Source organism: Bombina bombina, chromosome 4, assembly GCF_027579735.1.
Source record: "Bombina bombina isolate aBomBom1 chromosome 4, aBomBom1.pri, whole genome shotgun sequence".
NCBI classification, from domain to species: domain Eukaryota; kingdom Metazoa; phylum Chordata; class Amphibia; order Anura; family Bombinatoridae; genus Bombina; species Bombina bombina.
This window is the reverse complement of record NC_069502.1, coordinates 321,555,423-321,582,464: the sequence shown is the minus strand read 5'-3', so window position 1 is coordinate 321,582,464 and position 27,042 is coordinate 321,555,423. Positions and strand designations below refer to the sequence as shown.

Sequence of the window (27,042 nt, the reverse complement as noted above, 5' to 3'; positions counted from 1 at the left end):
AAAGAGAATGACTGGGGGGCGGAGCCTGAGGGGGAGCTATATGGACAGCTCTGCTGTGTGCTCTCTTTGCCACTTCCTGTAGGGAATGAGAATATCGCACAAGTAAGGATGAATCCGTGGACTGGATACACCAAGTAAGAGAAATACAAATCTCTGTATTTATCAAATGGAGGTATTTGAAAGGATATTTGATAACTTACTTTATTTTTATTTAATTGCATTTTTAAAATGTGTCTAACAGAAAAAAAGTGGTTAAAATATTTTTTTTCTATAAAAGTACTCTTAATATAAATACAACAATAGCAGCAAGGTGTAAATTCATGTTTCAAAGACTTACTGTGCGGTGACAATCTTTAGAGTTGTGTAACATACTTGTGACTACTCAGATGATCTGCAGATATTATGGGTATCTGTAGAGAAAGCATTTAAAACTGTTATGCAAAAAAAATAAAATAATCAAAATTGCACCATTCAATCATTTCAAGAAATGCAAACGAAAACACTCGACTTCAGAATGTAAGGCAATAAGTTGCAAATTGTGGAATTAACTGCTAAAGTAGCAAATTGATGTTAAGAATTGCTTAACAACTCTAAATAAGTGCCAGCACATGCACAGGAAGCTAAGAGAATAATAAATCACAGAATTCATATGTAGCAGCAAAAGAAACCCTCTTTTGTTGGCATATACAAAGGTCAGTATTGAGTACCAGATAGGAATGTGCAACTGGGACACAAAAAACTTGGATGTAAAAATTGGTAAAGTAAAAATTGAAATGAAATCTGACCAATAACACTGTGGATGAACACAATTTTTTCAGAAAATTATGTAATTCTTCTGAATAAGAAATATTATCAAATTTCATTCAAAAGTGTTGATTTTGTTAACTTAAAGGGACAGTCAAGTCAAAATTAAAATGTAATTATTCCGATAGGGCATGCAATTTTTAACAACTTTCCAATTTACTTTCATCATCAAATTTGCCTTGTTCTCTTGGTATTCTTTGTTGAAAGCCAAACCTAGGTAGGCTCATATGCTAATTTTTAAGCCCTTGAAAGCCACTTCTTATCTCAGTGCATTCTGACAGTTTTTCACAGCTAGACAGAGCTAGTTCATGTGTGACATAAAGCTAACGTTGTGGTCACTCCAGTGGAGTTATTTATGAGACAGAATTGATTAGCTAAAATGCAAGTCTGTCAAAAGAACTGAAATAAGGGGACAGTTTGCAGAGGCTTAGATACAAGGTAATCACAGAGATAAAAAGTATATTAATATAACTGTGTTGGTTTTGCAAAACTGAGGAATGGGTAATAAAAATTGTGGAGTAGGCTGTCCCTTTAAGGCCAGCAGAAGGTCCTTCTTTTGAGAAAGGCTTGGAATCTCGAATCATATATTGGAAAAACCTGGTTCCAAATGAAAGTAACTAATTCAAAAAAGTCAGAAGCACATCTATATGTGGTCACCCCTTGACTTGAGCATGTGTAATATAAATGCCACCAATTAATATGAACAAATCATTAGTAAGCTACTGTATGCTCTACCATATTTATTTGTCTAGACTTGTGGGCCTTATCATTGACAGCAGCCAATGAGGGCTGAGATGTATGAAGCATATGGCAGTACTTTTTTGTCCCTTTAAATTAATTGGGTTTCAATTTGATATTGTTATCTCTACACCAATCTTTTCATGGGTTTATAGATATCTGTATGTTGTTAAATGTGAGTGCTGTTTTGTCAAATTCCAGCGAGGAACCCATAGTTCATTAACTTATGTTTTGCTCAAGCTCCCCTTGTGTTTAGCATCATAATGTAGCAGCAGTGACATAGCAAAACGTATTTCTTTTTTCTTCACCAAATACAACCTTATATCTATAGACTACTATATGTATTGATTGTGGGGTATATTTCAATCCATTAGAATAGCTGTGCAACTTGATTTGCACAGATTCAAAAATCTGACACCATTCTAATCCATTTTAATACCTGTTTTTCTCATGTTTTGATTTATCTTAATTTCATTGGTACTGCACCTTTTGGGTGTATTTAACTCATGAACCTTAACCATCTGAAAACCTTGGCTGTTCACATTGCTTTTTTCACTATTTAAATTATTGTACATGTTCAGGTTAGATGTCATAAAATCATTTTCAAGGCTAATAAAAAATACAAAATACAGCTTAATCAAAATGATGCAACATCTACCCAATTAAAATACAGTAATCGCAATGTGCCTTTATGATTGCATTTGTGATTATAGATTTTAAGGTTTTAAATATGTTAAATTTAAAATGATCAAAAATGAAATGATTAACACATCATTAATAGATGTTATTGAAAAAAACTGCTTGCAAACACAGTAGGCAGTTACTATCAGTACTGAACCAGTACATTGGTCGGACGTATTTTGTTCCTGTAAAGGTCTGTGAAACCCCTAAATATCCACAGCAAAAATTAAATTTACTCAATCAAAATTATTGAAAACAAATGTTTTTCTTTATAAATGGTATATGTACATTCGGCAGCTTAAGGACACTGAACTCAAAATTAAACTTGCATGATTCAGACAGAGCATGCAATTTTAAACAACTTTCCAATTTACTTTCATTAACAAAATGTGCACAGTCTTTTATATTTACACTTTTTGAGTCACCAGCTCCTACTGAGCATGTGCAAGAATTCACATAATATACGTATATGCATTTGTGATTGGCTGATGGCTGTCTCAAGATACAGGAGGAGTGGAAAAATACATAACTTTGAAATTTGTCAGAAAACAATCTACTACTCATTTCAAGTTTAGACCAAGTGCTATTGCAATGTCTTTTTATCATGCATTTGTTAATTATGCAAATCTCCTGTATTTACTGGTCCTTTAAGTAAAGACGCTGGCTATGATTCTATTGTATTGTAATTGCATTGAAAAAAAATTAAAAAATCATCCTACATGAGTACAAAGATTCCACACAGCAAACTCTAATGGATTGAAATGAAGTTCAAAACAAAAATTAAAAATGTCTTTAATGTAAAGTATAAGCCAACAAGAAGTATAAACACCCAGTATGATAAGAATATGCATTGATTTAGAGTTGTTTAAGAAACAAAGCTGTAAATTAGCAAACCTGGTTGGCTGTGGCTGCTGCAGCGAAGGGGACACTTGTTGCAGATGTGGCTGCTGCCGACACAGTGGCCGGCGATGCACCGTGCACCATGGGAACTTTCGAAGGGAAATCACATAAGCAAACATACAGAAGAGTGTAGCAGAACAGGAACCATAGCAACACGAGGCAGAACAATTGAGCATAGTATTTATCACAGCGAGAAGCCACGTGGCACAATGTCATCACCAGCGCGTGACATGCAATCAAGAGTGCAAAAAGCAGGACAGCATTCCAGGGAAAGTAGGAAAAGGCAAGATAAGAGAGAGAAAAAGGGAAAATATTTGTTACCATCAAAACAAGGTATGGAACACACACACTCACTCAAGCTAATTTGAACAAATCTAAATAAGGAGATATTAATTAAGCTTATCAATTTGATTCTAAGCATTCTTAAATGTACATGGATACATGCCAATAACACAGATCTAAATTATATTACATAGTAAAACCAACATTACATTTATTAAGCTAATATAAAACACTGGAGAACAATACAGTCAAAATCCACTCCGTCTTGAACTGCTGATATATTTTATGATATCATTTGTGCTTATGTGCATCACACAGCGACTTTATAAATAAATATCACATGATTATTATTATTATTTTTACTTGTAATACACCAATAGATTCAATAGCACTGTGCAGGCATTTTTATACACAATAATCAATTATATCCAGAAAATATATAACATATTTTGATTAATATCTTGCACATTTTTCCAAGCCTAATCCAATGAATTGGAAAACAACATATATAATTCTAGTATAATGTGCTAAGGGGACATAAATATATATATATATATATATATATATTTTTACCCAGATGTGGATTTTGAGTGTGTAAAAAAGGTTCTTCAGACACAAAGAATAATGAAGAAACAAAGCTGGCACCTACCAACATTTGCAGCGGGTGTCATGCACAATATTGAGCCTGCCCATCATGCATTGCAACAGGAAGGTGGATTTGAAAAAGGGAAAAGAAATTAAATAACCCATCACACATGTTATTAGACAAAATTATTTTAAACAAGAGAAAATTGTTATAATGGGAACAGTGGCATAGAATAGTGAACATACTTAAATCACAGAAAAGCTTAGTGAGTGATTAGGTAGACAAATTAAATTGTGCTACTGGTAAACTTTGTGTTAGTGTTATAATTTCTAGAACAACATGGTGTTGGAAATATTGCGTCAATGTGATAGAAGAGGAAAAGAATATGGGTTGCACTGTGTGATAAAGAGGTTATTACTTTTAAACATTTATTTAAAAAAAATCCTCAACAGCCGTTCTGCGTTTTATCAGAGTAAACAAATACATACACTACCCTTAAAAGGGACATGAAACCCAATTTTTTTATTTTGTAATTTAAAAAGAGCATGTAATTTTAAACAACTTTCTAATTTACTTCTATTATCTAATTTGCTTCATTCTCTTGATATCACTTGCTGAAAAGCATATCTAGATATGCTCAGTAGCTGCTGATTGGTTGCTGCACATAGAGGCCTTGTGTGATTGGCTCACACATGTGCATTGCTATTTCTTCAACAAAGGATATCTAAAGAATTGAGCAATTTAGATAATAGAAGTAAATTGGAAAGTTGTTTAAAATTGCATGCCCTATCTTAATCATGAAAGTTTAATTTTGACTAGACTGTCCCTTTAACAGCAATAACACATAGTATCTTGTCAATCACTGAATGACCCTTTAAAAGCCATCACTAAAATCTATAACATTTGTTTTATTCATTGGATAAACGTGGAACAAAATAATGCAAAGTTCTTATTGTCAAAAAATAAATTTAGAATGTATTGTAGTGAAAAGCATTAGTACCAAAATGCAGGATGCACGACTACACATCTAATTTACTTCTTGGATATGCAATTTAATTTGGCTTCTGCATAAATGTTCAGAACCTTAAGCTTCCTTATCAAACTGAAACTTAGAAATACTAACTGTAAGTGTTTCTTTATGAGCACATTTGTAACTGTCCAAAACTGGACTGCAGAGGAAATTAGCTAAGAGCAGGCTTTACTAATTTAAGATTACTTAGTTACAACATGGCTGTGCCTATTGGTACATAGAAACTAAAATGATAAAATTATTTCTCCAATATTAAAACAATATAAGTATACAAAATATATCTGCACATTATTATTAGGCTAATCTTTGGGCTAAACATCATTATATCTAGCACTTATTTAATGTTTCTTTACAAGGCATCTAAAAAACAAGGAACAGGAGGCACTTCATAGTGTAGAAATCTATACAACACCCTGGCAAAGACCAAAAGAAAACCATTCAATTGGTATAGCACACAATATTGTGCAAACAGGACAGGAAGGTTAATTAGTTCACCAATATAAGTATTTCGGGTAGAACAGGAACACCATCAAAATACCACACGTCCCGTGTTAAGACTCTTCGCATTCACCAAATCCTGCTCCTATATTGCCAACACAAAATCACTGCCTTTGACTCAGCACACCGTTTTTCTCTCTCTCTGTACCCCTGAGCTCATTAGGCAAGGAGGGTGGGTGCAGACATCAGCGTGATGAGGAGGCACCAATCATTAGCCAAAAAGTTAAAATTTGAAAGGCCACAAAATTATAAAACAGGTGCGCTGAGCTAAAAGAGTGGTTCCGAATTGGAAATTGAGGACTTCAATGTGGTGGATACCAAGAGCTTTTACCACTGATGGGGATGTACTGTTGAAGGTCTTCCTGTTCTACCAGAGATAGTTCTGCTGGTGAACTAATTATACAGCTTGTCCTGTTTGCACGGTTTTGTGCGCTATACTGGCTGACTGCTTTTCTTTTGGTCTTTGCTAAGGTGGTGTATAGATTGCTGCACTACAAAGCTCTTCATGTTCCTTTTTGTTTTTTAGATGTCTTTCAGGAATTAAGGAATATTTTTAGGAGACCTGCTGCACCTGGGCGGACTAAATGATATTATTATTTATTATATAACAATCATTTAAAAGAACATGCTTAAAGGGATATTAAACGCGAACCCTAATTTTGCAGAAAAATGATTAATTATAAGTAAAACAAGAAAACTTTCCAATTTACATTTTTTTTTATTTTGACAAAGTTTTCTTTACTTTACCCCTTAAAGGGACAGTCTACACCAGAATTTTTATTGTTTTAAAAGATAGATAATCCCTTTATTACCCATTTCCCAGTTTTGATTAACGAGCACAGTTATATTAATATACTTTTAACCTCTGTGATTATCTTGTATCTAAGCCTCTGCAAACTGCCCCTTTTTTCAGTTCTTTTGACAGACTTGCAGTCTAGCCAATCAGTGCCTGCTCCCAGATAACTTCTCGTGCACGAGCACAGTGTTATCTATATGAAATACGTGAACTAAAACCCTCTAGTGGTGAAAAACTGTTAAAATGCAATCTGAAAGAGGTGGGCTTCAAGGTCTAAGAAATTAACATATGAATCTCCTAGGTTAAGCTTTCAACTAAGAATACCAAGAGAACAAAGCAAAATTGGTGATAAAAGTAAATTGGAAAATTGTTTAAAATGACATGCTCTATGTGAATCATGAAAGTTTATTTTGGCCTAGACTGTCCCTTTAATGGAAGCCACACATATTTTTTTACATTTAGGAGCTAAATAACACAGGTCTCGCTGACATCAGTGAGACTAACCTATTTCTGTATGCTTGAGGCAGAGTTCCACTCTGAACTATACCAGCATCATGAAAATGCCTTCAAAACGCTAGAGAACAAACTAATGAATCTGGGGGAAAACACAGACAACAGTCCAATCTAACATATGGAAAAAAGAAAAAGAGGGAAAAAAGGGAAAAAATAGCATTAGTCCTATATTTGAAAAGGGCAATTGAGGGGTGGAATTAGTGTAGGTGAACAATCCTGATTATACCCCTGATATGACCCAGGACACCTACACTTTGTTTTGTGCCTATGAAGTCTCTGAGACACCATAAATCTATCCAGCTAGGTTACCTTTATATAACCAAAATGACAAGAGCATATTTTATACTTACAAATATTTACATTTACTGAGTTTCTAAAGTTTTGGCTGTAACTATTTACTACTTAGCAAAAGGTTATTGTTTTATCTGCAAGATTTCATGTTTTGGGCACTTAATGCACCTACAGATGTTAATGGCAGGAATCTATAGAAAATATAGGTGAAGCCGTGCAAAGTCGCTTGTTAAACTCACAAGGGTCTATGAATCTAGGGCATTAACTAAAGTTCAGTATCTTCAAATCAAAGCTTCTCCTCTCCCCTACATATACTACAGGTATACCTCACTTTACAGCGCTTCGCTAATACAGCGCTTTGTGGAGCTGAAGTTCAACCTCCAATGATTTTGAAATAGTGCTGTAATCATCGTGAGATTGCGAGAAAAGTGACTGGCGCCATTTTGTTATGCGCAGTTCACTCTGTTTACAGCATTAAAGTGCAATCTGTGTCTCAGTGCTATAGTTTGGCAAATTGTACTACAGTAATTGTCACTATTTTACAGGTACAGTATTTATTGAATACTAATTGAATACTGTACTGTGCTAGTGTTAAACTAAATGTAGCCCTATTGCACCCCTAATATATGTTAGTTTAAACATGTTTTCAAGTCTTTAAATACACTGGCAAGTGACAAGAAAGCTAAAACTGCCTTGTTTCACTTTAAGACGGTTTTCACTTTACAGCGGGGCTCCGGTCCCTAACCCGCTGTATGAGCGGGGTATACCTGTATCTTCATTCCTCAAATCATGGTTACAGAACAGTGTCATCACTCCAAACCCTCATGCTCCCTGTTTGAGGTCACACTTTATATAGAACTTTTGTTTCTTCCCCGCATTCAGTCCATGTTTAACTCCTGTCATGCCCACCTTACAAAAATCTCTAAAAGCCGACTCTTCCTCACACAAGACTCAATTCTAATCCACTCACTAGACCACTGCAATTCCATTCCATTGACTACTGTAATTCCATCTGGTTTTCCGAACTGATATCCGCCCCATTGAAATCATACATAAGTGCGTCTGCCAGACTCATATTCTTTACACACCCCTCATCTTTTGCCTCTCTCTGCCATTATTTCCAATAAAGGGTCAATAAAGTCAAAATGCAAATCAAATGCAATGGATAGATCATGAGGTTTTAACCCCTTGAGTGCTAACGACGGCTCTGAGCCGTTGCAGAGTTTCCCACTCAGGTGCCAATGACGGCTCAGAGCCGTCGCTAGCACTCTTCCACCTTGAGGGAGATCTGGGGGCTCCCACCCACTTCTACCACGGTGTTCGGGCCTGCATAGTGACAGGCATTGCTGTGGCTTCACATTTTGCGTGGTGATGTCACAGCGCGCCTTTATTAAAAAATACAATGACAAGTATAGGGAAAGGGGGCATGCTGCTTAGAAACCTGTAATTCAGGCATCTAAGCAACTACAGACCCCCAAGACTCGCCATTGGAAAGGTAATCGCCTAACCTTTCCAACAGTATAAGTCTCGGGGATATGGAAAGCACTTAAAGGGTTAAACTAGTTTACCTATTTATCAGGTTCGCTTAGTTCTCTTAGTATCATATCTTAAAGAGGAATCCTAGGTGAGATCAGGAATGTGCACATGTCTTTAGCCATTTGGCAACAGTGTTTGTAAAAATGTTTACAACAATGTTATACATAGTTCTAAACTCTGCTGCCATAGACTGCTAAAAACACATGCATGCTCCTGAACTCCTAGGATTACTCTCTAAGAAAGGAGATCAAAAGAACAAAGCAAATTTGATAATAGAAGTAAATTAGAAATCTTTAAGACTGCATGTTCTGTCTTAATCATGAAAGCTTCATTTTGACTTTACTGTCCCTTTAACCTCAAGAAAAAAGTTCAAAAACTTGACCCTTACAATAAAAGCCCTCACTAACAAAGCATCCTATACAGTTGTGCTCATAAGTTTACATACCCTGGCAGAATTTATGATTTCGTGGCCATTTTTCAGAGAATATTAATGATAACACAAAAACTTTTCTTTCACTCATGGTTAGTGTTTGTCTGTAGCCATTTATTATCAATCAACTCTTTTTAAATCATAATGACAACAGAAACTACCCAAATAACCATGATCAATAGTTTACATACCCTGGTGATTTTGGCCTGATTGCATGCACACAAGTTGACACAAAGGGGTTTGAATGGCTATTAAAGGTAACCATCCTCACCTGTGATCTGTTTGCTTGTAATTAGTGTCTGTGTGTAAAAGGTCAATGAGTTTCTGGACTCCTGACAGACTCTTGCATCTTTCATCCAGTGCTGCACTGATGTTTCTGGATTCTGAGTCATGTGGAAAGCAAAAGAATTGTAAAAGGATCTGTGGGAAAAAAGGTAGTTGAACTGTATAAAACAGGAAAGGGATATAAAAAGATATCCAAGGAATTGAGAATGCAAATCAGCAGTGTTCAAACTTTAATCAAGAAGTGGAAAATGAGGTGTTCTGTTTGATAACATACTGCACTCATATTGCCATCAATTCTGACCAAATTTCCTGTGCCTTTGTAGCTCACACATCAGCGATCCCCCTCCGTGTTTCACAGTAGGAATGGTGTACCTTCATCATAGGCCTTGTTGACTTGCTGTTTGGCGTATTGTAAGTGGGATACTTTGTGGCATTTGCGTAGTAATGTCTTTCTTCTGGTGACTCGACCAAGCAGCCCATCTTTCTTCAAGTGCCTCCTTATTGTGCATCTTGAAACAGCCACACCACATGTCCTGTTTTTCACCTGAAGTTATTTGCGGGTTTGTCTTTGCATCCCGAACAATTTTCCTGGCTGAAATTTTAGTTGGTCTACCTGACTGTGGTTTGGTTTCAACAGAATCCCTAATTTTCCACTTCTTTATTAGAGTTTGAACACTGCTGATTTGCATTCTCAATTCCTTGGATATCTTTTTATATCCCTTTCCTGTTTTATACAGATCAACTACCTTTTCCCGCGGATACTTTGACAATTCTTTTGCTTTCCCCATTACTCAGAATCCAGAATCGTCAATGCAGCACTGGATAAAAGATGCAAGGGTCTGTCAGGAGTTCAGAAACTCATTGACCTTTTATACACAGATCACAGGTGAGGATGGTTACCTTTTAAAGCCATTGCAACCCCTTTGTGTCAACTTGTGTGCATGCAATCAGGCCAAAATCACCAGGGTATGTAAACTATTGATCAGGGTCATTTGGGTAGTTTCTGTTGTCATTATGATTTAAAAAGAGTAAACACAGTTGATTGATAATAAATGGCTCCAGCCAAACACTAACCATGAGTGAAAGAAAAGTTTTTGTGTTATCATTCATATTCTGTGAAAAATGGCCAAGAAATCATAAATTCTGCCAGGGTATGTAAACTGTATAGAAGGATGCTTTGTTAGTTTTATATATATATATATTGTGAAACATATTGTATCACTTTGTAAAGTTGGCCTCAAGTTTACAGTTACAAGCATTCCATAAAAATGAATCTACGTATGCATCTACTTAAACTGATTTTATGACTTTCTAATTTCAGATCTTTCACCTGACCTCTCTCTTCTCTCCATGTACACAGATCAATATTTTAGAAACCTTAAAGGGTATGAAACTCATAAATTGTCTTTTGTGATTAAGACAGAGCATGCCATTTTAAAAAAAGTATACAATTTACTTCTGATATCAAATTTGTTTCAGTCCCATGATATTCTGTGTTGAAGAGATACCTAGGTAGGCATCTGGAGCGTTTCTTAGCAGGAAATAGTGCTGCCATCTAGTGCTCTTGCAAATGGATAACATTTTTGCAACACTACTGCCATATAGTGCTCCAAAAATGCACTGGCTCCTAAGCATACGTCACTGCTTTTCAACAAAAGATACCAAGGGATTTGAGAAAAATTGATAATAGAAGTAAATTGGAAAGTTGCTTATAATCGCATGCTCGTTCTGAAATATGAAAGAAAAAATGTGGGTTTCATATCCCTTTAAGGCCACATATTAATTTTTTGGCTACTAAACACACAGTAATAATTGAATTCCTCAAATTAGCTAGCAGCACAGGGCCAGGTTTAGATAAGGTCACATGGTACACTCTGTCTGCTGTTCTAACCTGCAGAGGGGCTTTTGAGTTGTAGTCACCTTTTTTGCCTACCCACCAAAAGTCAGTAAACCCCACATGTTTAGTCCCCCTTTCCTGGGACCACAAAAACTAGTGCTGAGAGCCAGATGAGGCTCTGTTTTAGATCATTGTATATGTGTGTGTATATATATATATATATATATATATATATATATATATATATATAAATACACATATAAAACAAAACAAGGATACAGACCAGCACTCCCAAATGATTTATGCAGCTTCCAGGGTGTTCTTCAAACAATATCATATAAATCCAAAACAATTAGGCACTCTCCGGTTTTGAAGACAATCAATTTCTTTAAAGGGACACTGAACCCAATTTTTTTATTTCATGATTCAGATAGAGCATGCACTTTTAAGCAACTTTCTAATTTACTTCTATTAGCAATTATTCTTCCTTCTCTTGCTATCTTTATTTGAAAAAGAAGGCATCTAAGCTAAGGAGACAGCAAATGTTTATTGGTGCTGTCCAATCAGCAAGGACAACCCAGGTTGTTCACCAAAAATGGGCCGGCATCTAAACTTACATTCTTGCTTTTAAAATAAAGATACCAAGAGAATGAAGAAAAATTGATAATAGGAGTAAATTAGAAAGTTGCTTAAAATTGCATGCTCTATCTGAATCACAAAAGAAAAAATTTGGGTACAGTGTCCCTTTAATGTGACATTTCGGGGGTTTTAACCCCTTCCTCAGACCATAAAAAACATATTAAAGAAATTGATTGTCTTCAATTTAGGTGCCTAACTGTTTTTGGATTTTTAACCCCTTAACGACCGAGGACGTGCAGGGTACGTCCTCAAAAAAAAGGCAGTTAACGCCTGAGGACGTACCCTGCACGTCCTCGGTGTGGAAAGCAGCTGGAAGCGATCCCGCTCGCTTCCAGCTGCTTTCCGGTTATTGCAGTGATGCCTCGATATGGAGGCATCCTGCAATAACCTTTTTAAGCCATCCGGTGAAGAGAGCCACTCTGTGGCCCTCTCTGCACCGGAGATCGGTGGCTCACTGCGTTGGTGGGTGGGAGCCGGACCGGGAGGCGGGTGGCGGCCATCGATGGCCCTGCTGATGTGGAGGGGGGGCAGGATCGTGGGTGGGGATGGCTGGGGGCGCGCACGGACGCGCGCGCGTGCACGGGGGGGGCGGGGGCGGGCGCGTGCACGGGGAGGGAGCGGGTGGGAACTGCTATGCTACAGAAAATCAAATAATAAAAATTTTTAAAAAATGTTAAAAATGGCTAAAAAGTTAAAAAAAAAAATGATCAGCAAGGTGGTGGGGGTTTGTCTGTGTGGGGGGGAAGCTACACTACAGAAAAAAAAAAAAAAAAAAAAAAGCACTTTTTTTTTGCAAACTGGGTACTGGCAGACAGCTGCCAGTACCCAAGATGGCCCCCAATGAGGCAGAGGGAAGGGTTAGAGAGCGGTTTTGGGGGGGATCAGGGAGGTTGGGGGCTAAGGGGGGATCTTACACAGTAGCATATGTAAATATGCTAAAAAAAATCTTTATTTTTTTTTTTAAAAACCCTTTTATTTTAGTACTGGCAGACTTTCTGCCAGTACTTAAGATGGCAGGGACAATTGTGGGGTGGGGGAGGGAAGGGAGCTGTTTGGGAGGGATCAGGGGGTGGGATGTGTCAGGTGGGAGGCTGATCTCTACACTAAAGCTAAAATTAACCCTGCAAGCTCCCTACAAACTCCCTAATTAACCCCTTCACTGCTAGCCATAATACACGTGTGAGGCGCAGCAGGATTTAGCGGCCTTCTAATTACCAGAAAGCAACGCCAAAGTCATATATGTCTGCTATTTCTGAACAAAGGGGATCCCAGACAAGTATTTACAACCATTTGTGCCATAATTGCACAAGCTGTTTGTAAATTATTTCAGTGAGAAACCTAAAATTGTGAAAAATGTAACTTTTTTTTTCAATTTGATCGCATTTGGCGGTGAAATGGTGGCATGAAATATAACAAAATGTGCCTAGATCAATACTTGGGGTTGTCTACTACACTACACTAAAGCTAAAATTAACCCTACAAGCTCCCTAATTAACCCCTTAACTGCTGGGCATAATACACTTGTGGTGCGCAGTGGCATTTAGCGGCCTTCTAATTACCAAAAAGCAACGCCAAAGCCATATATGTCTGCTATTTCTGAACAAAGGGGATCCCAGAGAAGAATTTACAACCATTTATGCCATAATTGCACAAGTTGTTTGTAAATAATTTCAGTGAGAAACCGAAAGTTTGTGAAAAAATTTGTGAAAAAGTGAACGATTTTTTGTATTTGATCGCATTTGGCGGTGAAATGGTGGTATGAAATATACCAAAATTGGCCTAGATCAATACTTTGGGATGTCTACTAAAAAAAAATATATACATGTCAAGGGATATTCAGGGATTGCTGAAAGATATCAGTGTTCTAATGTAACTAGCGCTAATTTTGGAAAAAAGTGGTTTGGAAATAGCAAAGTGCTACTTGTATTTATGGCCCTATAACTTGCAAAAAAAATGTAAACATTGGGTATTTCTAAATTCAGGACAAAATTTAGAAACTATTTAGCATGGGTGTTTTTTGGTGGTTGTAGATATGTAACAGATTTTGGGGGTCAAAGTTAGAAAAAGTGTGTTTTTTTTCCATTTTTCCTCATATTTTATAATTTTTTTTATAGTAAATTATAAGATATGATGAAAATAATGGTATCTTTAGAAAGTCCATTTAGTGGCGAGAAAAACGGTATATAATATGTGTGGGTACAGTAAATGAGTAAGAGGAAAATTACAGCTAAACACAAACACCGCAAAAATGTAAAAATAGCCTTGGTCCCAAACGGACAGAAAATGGAAAAGTGCTGTGGTCATTAAGGGGTTAAATATACATATATATATATATATATATATATATATATATATATATATATATATATATATATATATATATATATATATACACTTTTTCATGTAATTATCCTCAGTTATTTATTATTTAATAGTGTACATAATAATTTAATTATAAATGATAATAGAGTATCACAAAAAACTGTGATTTTTTTTCTAATTGTGTTATTCAGGAATCATTTTATTATTGTTTTATTGTAGAGAAATCAGTTTTGTTAAAAAAAAATCTATTTTTTATTATTATTTGAATTCTGATTTACACATATCTTCAGGACTAAATTGCAATAATTTGACTTCTGCTGTTAAGACAGATGGTTAAACTTCAGTTGGTCAATTTTACATTTTTCCATAAACGTCTAAAGAGGTTTAGAGACAGGGGGACAAGACAGAGTTTAAGGGGTATATTTACCAATGTGCGAGCAGACATGATCCAAAGTAGTGTATCTTGTCCGCTGCACATCGCGGCACATCGATAAATGCTAACAGCATAAGCTGTCGGCATTTATCATTGCACTAGCAATACCGCCCCCTGCAGATTGGCCGATAGCAGGGGGTGTCAATCAACCCGATCGTATTCTGTCCGCGGCCTCAGAGCAGTCTTTAGACCACTGGTTCATAACTTCTTCATAACTTCTGTTACGGAGCTTGATAAATATGCCCCTAAGTTTCAAATATCAGAGAACCTTAAAGGGACACGGAGCACAAACATTTTCTCTCATGATTCAGATAGAGAATACAATTTTAAACAACCGTTCCAATTTACTTCTGTTATCTAATTTGCTTCATGCTCTTAATATCCCTTGTTGAAGAAGAAGCAATGGCTGGGAGCTAGCTGAAAACATTGGATTAATCAATAACATGAGGCATATATGTTCAGCCCCCAATCAGCAGCTCCTGGACTTACCTAGGTATTATTTTCAACAAAAGATACCAAGAGAACAAAACAAATTAGATAATAGAAGTAAATTGGAAAGCTGTTTAGAATCCCATGCTTTATCTGAATTATGAAAGATGTGTTTTTAGTATAATGTCCCTTTAACAATAATAAAATACATTTGGATACAATAGTGAAAACTTACACAGCTGGGTTATGTGGGGGGGGCAGTTACAGTAAAGGTCTGGAACAATTAATCTGTGATTAAACTGTCAAAGCATTTCATTTGTATGCCGTTTTAATTTACTCTTAAGAGCAGTGGAAGAAAACTTTATTTCCATTAAGAAACCCTGACTGATAGAAACATCTAAAAAAACACTCATTTATTTTCTCAAAAGAGAGAAATAACTTGCTGAAAGTTCCTATTTGTTATAGTTTGATGGTTGGGATTTTTTTTGTATTAGTAATAAAGTTTATTAGTTCACTCTTATCCAACTTTTCCCATCCCTCCTCATAATTTTTACCTCCAGTTCGTTCATGAATTTTCTGGGTTTGTCTATGAGGTTTATTTTGGATTTCCTTGGTGGTGTGCTCTGTTGGCGCAGACACACTACACTTGGAGGCTGCAAGGGGTGCTATTGATGATGAGACGAGCGAGCTGATGTCAGGTTGGGCCAATGTGCGCTATTTTTTATAAAACTGCATATTATTGTCAGGCGTGCTCTTGTGAGCTTGCCGGTGCGCTACTTTTGTTTTCAATGGCCCACTGGAGGTATTAAGTGTAGGGCGCTGAAGATGTGGTGCTGGCCCGATATTTACTGCGACATTATGTATGTAGATGTGAGCTCTCTATATTTTACTCTCTCATGCATGCTGCTTCTTATGTTTGGAAGTGCTGCTTTAATGCAGGCTCACTATTATTTTATATTCCGGCACGCTAGTAGTTTTATTAGTTTTTCCTTTTGTTTGGCAATGTATAGGTGCGTTATTCTGATACTGGATTACTTGCTGCTGACATTTTGGCCTGGTCAGCAACAATATCAGGAGACAGAGATCTTGTTACTGACCCGGCCTGGATTTTGACCTTACTCTGCTTTGTCCCTTGGCATTGCGATTTTTTGCCTTCCTGTTGAACCTGTTCATGAGTTTTCCTAATCCTGTTTTCATCCTGCCTGCCTGTTATTACTTTAGCCTTGTATAGACTATTTGCAACCTCCTTATCTGGGTCCTTGTATGTTCTTAAAAGTGAATGTAAACTTTCATGAATCAGTGCTCGGTTTTTAAAAATACTATTAAATATTTGGATATGACCTAATACCTAGCAAATAATGCCAGGGATTAATATGTTCTTTTAAAGTGAAAGTAAATCCTAGCGTTTTACAAAAGCTAGGATTTACTATTGAAACAAATAAAGGGGACTTTAATTCTTGAAGTATAAGATACTTCATGTAGAAAGCTCCTTTATTTGATTCAATCAATCGCCACTCTTAGCTCCTACAGCAGAGCATGGCTAAAAAAAAATTCTGGCTAAGATGTGATGTTTTCACTTCTTAGCCATTAGCAGTGCAGTAAATCCGGCTTCCATGGGCGCCAAGCAGGATTTACCGCATGGCTATTGGCTAAGAGGTGAAAACGTCACCTCTTAACCGAAATTTTTTTTAGCAGTGGGTTGCCGAAGCAGCTAAAAACGGCGATCGATTGAATCAAATAAAGGAGCTTTCTAATTGAAGTATCTTATACTTCATGAATGAAAGTGCCCTTTATTTGTTTCAATAGTAAATCCTACCGTTTATAAAACGCTAGGATTTACTTTCACTTTAAGTATTTATTGTGTGTCTATTCAAATTCCTTACTGAATTCCCACTACATCCATCTTTCATACTATCAAATTGCCATTAAATAGATCATAAAAAAATAATTAATTGTATTCTTAATGTCAATTTATAAATTGTTCTCACAAAAATCCTTTAGTTTTAATGCATAACGTAAATAATCTTAAATTATGATGTTCCTGCTCCTCCTATAATGTGTCTACAATATAACATTATATATATTTTCAAAATATTTATTATTGGGGCTTTTTAGTAGAGTGCTCTAAGGGGCTGAATGTTTAAGAAGGATTTAAATTTTGCAAATAAGTATGAAGAAAGATATCAAGTGTTTCTCTTACCTGGTGGGAAAAAGGCTGCTTGTTGCTGTAACTGCATGTTAGCAAGAGCCTGTTGGTACTGGAAAAAACCCGTATTAAACATTCCGGTGGCACCATTGGTTTTTTCAAGAGCAGGCCTCTTTGGTAATGGGGGAAGTACAGTTTGAGGAATTCCCTTCAAGTCAAAGGAGTTCGAAGGAACCGAAAAAAAAGTAAAAGAATGGAAGGGAAAAATACATGAAAAAAAATCACACACCTAAGAATGACACTAGTTATTATGCTCTCAGAGCTGGAGAGGGCTGCAGTAGATTGCATATTAACTCTCTGCAGACCTGTCCAGGGCTGAAGGAAAATGAGAATAGGAAATAAGCAGCAAGCTAATCTACTTCACTAAATAGGACCCTTCCACTACCAGAGAGGCAAGCAAAATGCACACCACTCTGGCAGAAAAGATTAAAAGTGCAATATCCTCGAAACTGAGGCTGTAAACGCAAAACAATAGGAATTACATATTGCACCTTTCAACATGATAAGTATTAAAAAAAAATGCACAAACTTGTTTTAATAATAATAATAATAACAATATAAAGGAGCTATATGGCAGGTAAGTGATGTAATAAATTAAAATGTATGTTACTTAATATATATTTATATATAAAGTTGAAACAAAATCTTAGAAATTGAAGGAGGAAATGAAAACTGCACTGCTAGCTCCATGAAGGTCAACAAATAAAGCAATGTTAACAGTTGCTTTACAGAATGATTGAAAAAGGAACAATCACATTAACTTATACCCAAACTTCCCAAAACGTGTCCAGACATGCAGACTGTATCAATGCATGCAGGTATGTTAACATTGACTTACAAATGTTACAACTACACATACATAAGAGTAGCAGTAAAGCCATGCCAACCACACAGATACAAACATTAAAAGGTAAAAATTTGGTGTTGACTGAGAATTCAACAGTCCCCTTTCTATGGCCAAACTGAATGTGGCCTTCTGTCAAATATAAATGTAATTGCAAAATGTTTATGGTGCTCTTTTATTAAAGACAAATACAGGAAGCCACACCCAGTATTCCATCATTTTCCTGAATGTATAACAGAAATGGTTTATTTCTATAAAAAGTAATGTAAGTATAAACTGGTTTGTACAATAAAGCTACATGCCAAGCTAAAAGGTGAAAGGTCATAGTACCAGGTCAAAGGTTGCCTCGAGGGGTCGCTTCAGTGATTTGACAGCCGACTGAGTCTTAATTAGCAGGCAGCGAGCACATGATGGCAATGGGCCAATGGGGTTTCAAGCGCATTAACATAAACAGCAAGCAGAGGTGCATCATGGGGGCAGCAGTGCATATTTTGGTAGGTGAGGAAAAAAAACAAATAAAAAAAACAAATCATCCGAATGCCATAAACAACAAATAACAAGACTACGCATGCACAATAAAGGCTCTGAGCTGTTATTGTGATATACAATCCCTTTGTAATTAATAATTTTTTTTTTAAAAAAATGTTTTTTTGCTAATCTTTTTCAACAATATCCATTAAAAAAAAGGTTAATTTATTAAATCATACACAATCAATTATTTCATTGTTTCACTTTTGAAGAACTTGGGCTGCCAGTTTAGCCAGGTTTATTTTTAAATTTTTGTATCTTTTTCCCCCTTTTTTATATTTCAGTAAAATTTCTTAGTGTCAAAAATGTATTCAATTCATTATTATTGGCTTAGTTGAAAAGGTGATTATTTAGTCCAGTAATTCTGGGCTGAAACTGGCATTTGTGTTAATGTCTTTACACTTAAATATTTTTATTATTTTGCTAATTGGATTTGCTAATTTAGTAGTGCATTACTTTAACATAATCGAAAATGAGAATATAACATCCTTTGCATGAATCTTAATTGTATAAATATGTTTTTTTCAAGTGAATTTGGAATGTATAGTAAAAATTATACATTGTTTAAACTTTTCCTTTAATATTTTGTATATTTAGATATAAATAATAATACAATGTATTATTTGTTAAAAAATATTTAATTAATGAATTAATTAAATGGAAGTGTAATATGTTATAGTAATACATTGATAAATCATTTATTATCTAGATACTGGAAGACAAAAATTACAAAAATGAGGACACTCATTTAGAAAAGCTGTACAAATCATTTATGCACAAAAATCCTCATAAGCTTTGATGTTGAATTTTATAGAAAAATCATTACACACTTCTAAATGATTGTGATTGGCCACTTTGATAGTAAGCTTTGAGAGCATGTGTTCAGTTCCACCTATCACAAAGCCCTGGTTTAACATTGTTGCTGTTGTTATATTATCAATATGATTTGTAAACATGTACAAACATAATAATATTATTTATTACAAGTTTTTATCAAATTAATCTTTAGCATATTAAGGGATAACAAAGTTCCCTGTAAAAAAATACAATGTGAGTGCTTCCCTGCAATTTATGTATTTCAAACAAAATAAGAAATGTGGTCACCATAGCATAGTTTCACATAGTATATATGGTGTTATTATTACATGAATAAATTTACATGTTATGATTGAATACATTTTACAAATATATTTATAAAAATAAAAGTATACTGTTCTATTTTATGTTTTTAATTTGTTATACTTGGCTAAGAATGTGAAATGGCAGACCATGTATGTTGAGTTTATTCATACAATATAGACAAAAAAAGACTTGGACTTTTGTGCATGATTTACTTAGCCTTTTCTTTATTTCCAAAGGCAGTGTACATATGCTAGAAACTTTTATTTACTATTAAGTGTAACTCATATGCTACAGTGTATTGGCATCTATTGTTTGATAATATAGAGTATTAGTGCAAAGCAGTTGGCTTTTTGTTCTCTAAGGTTAAAAGACATACAAATTCAATTCAAAAGTCGATTGCAAAATGTAAAACCTCCATGTGCTGGGTTATATTGCTAGAATGTCAGTAAAGCTTACCAAGCAGAGAAATAGACATCACAGAGCACTCCAACTTAACTTCAAAGAGCAAACCTTTAATTGTAGTAGGTGTTAGTACAAATGCCTCAAAAGGCATTTGCACTATTTTGCACATCACATTTAAAGAAACAGTAAACTCAGAATGTCCTATAAAATGTTGTTTAACTATGTGTAGTAAAATCAATTTGTTCTATACGTTCATTATTTATTTAACTTGCTTTTACTGTAATTGTGTTTTTCCTGTAGTGAATTATGCAGGCTTTTAAATTCGAACACTACAACAAACAACTCACTTTTGCTTGAACGTCATAGAATTATGAATACATACATATATACCTCTTATTGCCCATAGTAAATTCAATAATGTAAAAATCTTCAATGGGTATGTCCCATTCATAGTTTGTCTGCAGATAATTTGCAAGCAGTACTTATGTCGACTTTAATTCACAGTATATGTGTTATATAACAAACTGTCCTTAATGAAAACTAATCTTTTCTATTGCTAGAAAAATAATACCAAAGATTTTTATTGATGTAGTAAATATTATTGGTCTGGCACTGAATGCACCAAGATCTGCCCTGATTTTTGTATAGTAATTTACAGTAATGTGCAGTCACATTTATTTCAGTAATAATATGTTTCTATGATATATAAAGAGTTGTAGTGGACAGTGCAAACTCACCATGGCTGCTGCAGCAGCTGCCGCCTGAGCGGCTGCAGCTTGGTTGACCTGGTATTGGGCAGCCTTAATTTTGGCTTGCAAATGTGCAGGAGGGTGGAAGTATTTGCACTTTTCCCTTGAACATCTTCCTTTAATATAATCCATGCACACAGTAACTGTGTTGTCATTGGTATCAATCATTGCACTCTCAGCTGGGTGAGCAAACCGGCAGTCATTTTCTCCTCTGTTGCAATTGCCACGCTGATACTCTCGACATACCTGCAGAGGCAAAACGTATAGGAAACTATAAAATAAAGCAAAATCGTAGTCTGATCTATTTGTTTTCATTAAAAACAAATATCTTCTCAAAGGGACATAATACCCATATGCTAAATCACTTGAAATTGATGCAGTATAACTGTAAAAAGCTGACAGGAAAATATCACCTGAGCATCTCTATGTAAAAAAGGAAGATATTTTACCTCACAATTTCCTCAGCTCAGCAGAGTTCTGTGTAAAAAGTTATACTTCAGCTGCTGCCCAGCTGCAGGTAAAAAAAAAATATGAAGAAATGAACAGCAGCCAATCAGCATTAACAGTGCTGAGGTCATGAACTCTTTTACTGTGATCTCATGAGATTTGACTTAACTCTCATGAGATTTCATAGTAAACTTCCTTAAACTAAATAGGGAAATAAGATGAGTGTGCACGAAGCTCGCTCCTTTGCCTGTCCTGGGACAGGCATACTGATTTGCTGCTTAGAAGTCATTTACAATGGGATGTGGCTACTGAGGAACTTTTGAGGTAAAATATCTTTCTTTTTTACATAGAGATGTTTAGGTGATATTTTCTAGTCAGCTTTTTACAACTATGCTGCATTACTTTCAAGTGTTTCAACATTTGGGTATCATGGCCCTTTAAAAATAAAAATCTTCTAAAAGAGCAGTAAAGTAATTTATAAAAAAATGCTAATCTATTTAAGTGGCCTATATTTTACTCTTATCTTTCTCATCCTATACTATAAATTAATATGTCAATAGACCAGACTTTTTCTTTTTTAATAACTGCAAAAAATAACACTATCAATAACCAGTCAATGAAAAGGGTAGCAGGCCAACTTTCAAATATTATTTTAATATAATAATAATAATAATAATAATAATAATAATAATAAAAAAAAAGCAGATTCAATCTATCTAAATAATGAATTACTATTAAATACCTTTACAGTACTAGCTGGAATGTCTAGAATAAAATCACTAACTGCAGTTCACAATCACGTCACAAGAGGGACTTCTAAGACCACTCTAAAATTGCCTTTTCTGCCAATTTGAATTTATTTTCAAATGAATACATTTAGGTTGAGAAAGTAAACACATATTATAAAGAGGTTCTCTTTTTTAAATTAAATCACTCAATTTTAAAGCATGGTAAATGTGAATTAAGATGCAATTCACATATAATTATACTAATAAACACTAAGGCAGATTTAGTTGCTGTGCAAGCAACAAGATATTTTTCGGTACAAATGTGTTGCATTGCTCAGTTTTATGTTACCAGTGTTTTATATTTTCTTTATTATGGATCAAAATACTTTTCTTTTTTTTTAATTGTCAAATCTAAATACTCAATTTAATTTAATATTTTTATTTAGTTGTTTCTGGCATTCTTAAACTCACAAGTCATGAAAGAATAATTTATACAAAGTAATAAGGATGAAACCTATAAGCACATAATACATGCAGCACATAATACAATAATAAAGCTCTCACCGCCTCATTTTTGCAGGGCTTATAGTTAATAGTATCATTAACTAACAAAGTATTGATGGGTTTGAAGGGGTCTTTCATTTATTTAATGATTCTAGATATAGATTACTATATTTATTCTTTATAGGTTTTACATTGCTTAGCAGTTCTTATTTTTCCATGCCAGATATGAAGTGCAATCAATTTATGTATAATAGACAATACATGTAGGCTACATATTAGATGCAATGTAAATAAAAAGATTTGCAGTATTGTGGCATTTAGGGGCAATTATTTTGGTGCATTGATATATGCTATGAGCTGTGTGCAGTACTTAGTATGTGGTACATTAGTAATGTGTATAATGTATAATAAATAGATACTCCACAAATAACTATATGAAAAAAACTAAATTTACATCCAATCCTGCTGCAGGTTATCCACACTGGCCTTTGTTATTTTGCTGTACAACCTGAACTCGTGGTAACCTCATGTGGAACGTGTCAGCCTGAGCACAACTGTACAGCACATGTGTGTACCCTGCAGTGAGAGTGGCTGAAAAATGTGTTTTGTGGATTCATCTAAAGTACAGATAGTCCTTATTGAGGGGCCATGATGGCAAAACACTGTATGCACCATATTTTAGTTGGTAGCCATTTGATTCTCAAGTAAATAAAGATTTAAATTAAAAAAAAAGTATTCTATTATTAAATGTGCCTAGTTGTCATATCATTTGTCAAAGATTAAACCTGGGAAGCCTAATAGTAGCTCAGGTAATTGTATGTTTTTAGCACTTTATTGAAGTGGTGTTTGCAACAATGTATAACCTAACTACAAACATTGTTGCAAACACTAATGCCATAAAGTGCCAAAGACATATGCAGGCACTACCTAGGTTTACTCTTCAGCAAAAGATACCAAGAGAATGAAACAAATTTGATAACAGAAGTAAACCAGAAAGTTGTGTAAAAACAAAATTTATGCTTACCTGATACATTTATTTCTCTTGTGGTGTATCCAGTCCACGGGTTCATCCATTACTTGTGGGATATTCTCCTTCCCAACAGGAAGCTGCAAGAGGACACCCACAGCAGAGCTGTCTATATAGCTCCTCCCCTAACTGCCACCCCCAGTCATTCGACCGAAGACAAGAAAGAAAAAAAGGAGAAACTATAGGGTGCAGTGGTAACTGTAGTTTAAAAATAAAAAAACACCTGCCTTAAAATGACAGGGCGGGGCGTGGACTGGATACACCACAAGAGAAATAAATTTATCAGGTAAGCATAAATTTTGTTTTCTCTTGTAAAGGTGCATCCAGTCCACGGGTTCATCCATTACTTGTGGGAAACCAATACCAAAGCTTTAGGACACGGATGAAGGGAGGGACAAGGCAAGAACTTAAACGGAAGGCACCACTGCCTGTAAGACCTTTCTCCCAAAAATAGCCTCCGAAGAAGCAAAAGTATCAAATTTATAGAATTTAGAAAAGGTATGAAGCGAAGACCAAGTCGCCGCCTTACAAATCTGTTCAATAGAGGCCTCATGTTTAAAAGCCCATGTGGAAGCTACTGCTCTAGAAGAATGAGCTGCAATTCTTTCAGGAGGCTGCTGGCCAGCATAAGCTAAGCGTATTATACTTCTTAGCCAGAAAGAAAGAAAAGTTGCCAAAGCATTTTGGCCTCTCCTCTGTCCAGAGTAGACATCAAACAAAGCAGATGTTTGACGAAAATCCTTTGTAGCTTGTAAATAATACTTTAAAGCACGAACCACATCAAGATTGTGTAATAGACGTTCCTTCTTTGAAGAAGGATTAGGACATAGTGAAGGAACAACAATCTCCTGATTGATATTCTTATTAGATACCACCTTAGGAAGAAACCCAGGTTTGGTACGTAACACTACCTTATCTGCATGGAAATCAGATAAGGGGAATCACATTGTAAAGCAGATAACTCTGAAACTCTTTGAGCTGAGGAGATAGCTACTAAAAACAGAACTTTCCAAGATAAAAGCTTAATATCTATGGAATGCAAAGGTTCAAACGGAACCCCTTGAAGAACTTTAAGAACTAAATTTAAACTCCAAGGCGGAGCACCAGGTTTAAACACAGGCTTGATCCTAACTAAAGCCTGACAAAACGCCTGAACGTCTGGAACCTCAGCCAGACGTTTGTGCAAAAGAATAGATAGAGCTGAAATCTGTCCCTTTAAGGAACTAGCTGACAAACCCTTCTCCAATCCTTCTTGGAGAAAAGATAATATCCTAGGAATCCTGACCTTACTCCATGAGTAACCCTTGGATTCACACCAATGAAGATATTTACATCATATCTTATGATAGATTTTCCTGGTGACAGGCTTTCGAGCCTGAATTAAGGTATCAATGACTGATTCGGAAAAACCACGCTTTGATAGAATCAAGCGTTCAATCTCCAAGCAGTCAGACGTAGAGAAATTAGATTTGGATGTTTGAAGGGACCTTGAAGTAGAAGGTCCTGCCTTAGCGGCAGAGTCCATGGTGGAAAGGATGACATGTCCACCAGATCTGCATACCAAGTCCTGCGTGGCCATGCAGGGGCTATCAAGATCACCGAAGCTCTCTCCTGCTTGATCTTGGCAATCAGACGAGGGAGCAGAGGAAACGGTGGAAACACATAAGCCAGGCTGAAGGACGAGGGCGCTGCTAGAGCATCTATCAGCGCTGCCTTGGGATCCCTGGACCTGGACCCGTAACAAGGAAGCTTGGCGTTCTGACGAGACGCCATGAGATCCAGTTCTGGTTTGCCCCAAAGTTGGATCAACTGGGCAAATACCTCCGGATGGAGCTCCCACTCCCCCGGATGAAAAGTCTGCCAACTTAGAAAATCCGCCTCCCAGTTCTCTACTCCTGGGATATGGATAGCTGAGAAATGGCAAGAGTGAACCTCTGCCCATAAAATTATCTTTGAAACCTCCAACATTGCCAGGGGGCTCCTTGTTCCCCCCCTGATGGTTGATATAGGCTACAGTTGTGATGGTGTCCCACTGAAATCTGATGAACCTGAACGCAGCTAGCTGAGGCCAGGCCTGAAGAGCATTGAATATCGCTCTTAGTTCCAGAATGTTTATCATAAGGAGGGCCTCCTCCTGAGTCCACAAACCCTGAGCCTTCAGGGAATTCCAGACTGCACCCCAGCCCAGACGGCTGGCATCTGTCGTTACTATAGTCCATTCTGGCCTGCGGAAACTCATTCCCTTGGACAGATGGACCTGAGATAGCCACCAGAGAAGAGAATCCCTGTCTCTTGATCCAGATTTAGTAGAGGGGACAAATCTGTGTAATCCCCATTCCACTGATTGAGCATGCAAAGTTGCAGTGGTCTGAGATGTGGCGGGCAAACGGAACTATGTCCATTGCCGCTACCATTAATCTGATTACCTCCATACACTGAGCTACTGACGGACGAGAAATGGAATAAAGAACACGGCAGGAAGTTAGAAGTTTTGACAACCTGACCTCTGTCAGATAAATCTTCATTTCTACTGAATCTATCAGAGTTCCTAGGAAGGAAACTCTTGTGAAAGGTGAGAGAGAACTCTTTCCTTCGTTCACCTTCCTTCGTAAAGATTCTTGGTGCCGTGGCTAACCCGAAGGGAAGAGCCACAAACTGGTAATGCCTGTCTAGGAAGGCGAACCTGAGAAACTGATGATGATCCCTGTGTATCGGGAAATATGTAGATAAGCATCCTTTAAATCCACGGTAGTCATATATTGACCCTCCTGGATCATAGGTAGGATGGTTCGAATAGTCTCCATCTTGAAGGATGGGACCCTGAGAAATTTGTTTAGGATCTTGAGATCCAAGATTGGTCTGAAAGTTCCCTCTTTCTTGGGAACTATAAACAGATTTGAATAGAAGCCCTGCCCCTGTTCCTCCTTTGGAACTGGGTGGATCACTCCCATAACTAGTAGGTCTTGAATGCAATGTAAGAATGCCTCTCTCTTTATCTGGTTTGCAGATAATTGTGAGAGATGAAATCTCCCCTTTGGAGATGAAGCTTTGAAATCCAGAAGATATCCCTGGGAAACAATCTCCAGAGCCCAGGGATCCTGGACGTTTCTTGCCCAAGCCTGGGCGAAGAGAGAAAGTCTGCCCCCCACTAGATCCGGTCCCGGATCGGGGGCTACTCCTTCATGCTGTCTTAGAGGCAGCAGCAGGCTTTTTGGCCTGTTTTGCCTTGTTCCAAGCCTGGTTAGGTCTCCAGACAGGCTTGGACTGGGCAAAATTTCTCTCTTGTTTTGTAGAAGAGGAAGATGAAGCTGCGCCACTCTTGAAGTTTCGAAAGGAACGAAAATTAGTCTGTTTGGTCCTTAACTTGTTGGACCTATCCTGGGGAAGGGCGTGGCCTTTTCCTCCAGTAATATCAGAAATGATCTCCTTCAGTCCAGGCCCAAATAGGGTCTGCC

At 36.4% G+C, this 27,042-nt stretch overlaps 1 protein-coding gene across 14 annotated transcripts in view; it reads right to left on the bottom strand.

Moving 5' to 3' along the window:
- The window catches only part of MBNL1 (muscleblind like splicing regulator 1), a 277,326-nt gene that overhangs the window by 15,564 nt on the left and 234,720 nt on the right, over window positions 1-27,042 (bottom strand). For 5 of the 14 annotated variants that reach the window (XM_053710057.1, XM_053710047.1, XM_053710058.1 and 2 more), the window contains 6 exons: window positions 20,870-21,127; window positions 18,411-18,464; window positions 17,231-17,384; window positions 4,055-4,090; window positions 3,118-3,212; window positions 338-410 (listed from right to left, as the gene is read on the bottom strand). In XM_053710057.1, the coding sequence (XP_053566032.1) occupies window positions 354-410; window positions 3,118-3,212; window positions 4,055-4,090; window positions 17,231-17,384; window positions 18,411-18,464; window positions 20,870-21,127 (654 nt within the window). In that variant the 3' untranslated portion in view covers window positions 338-353. The remainder of the gene's footprint in view (window positions 1-337; window positions 411-3,117; window positions 3,213-4,054; window positions 4,091-17,230; window positions 17,385-18,410; window positions 18,465-20,869; window positions 21,128-27,042) is intronic. The other 9 variants (XM_053710050.1, XM_053710059.1, XM_053710051.1 and 6 more) reach the window with 7 other exon arrangements.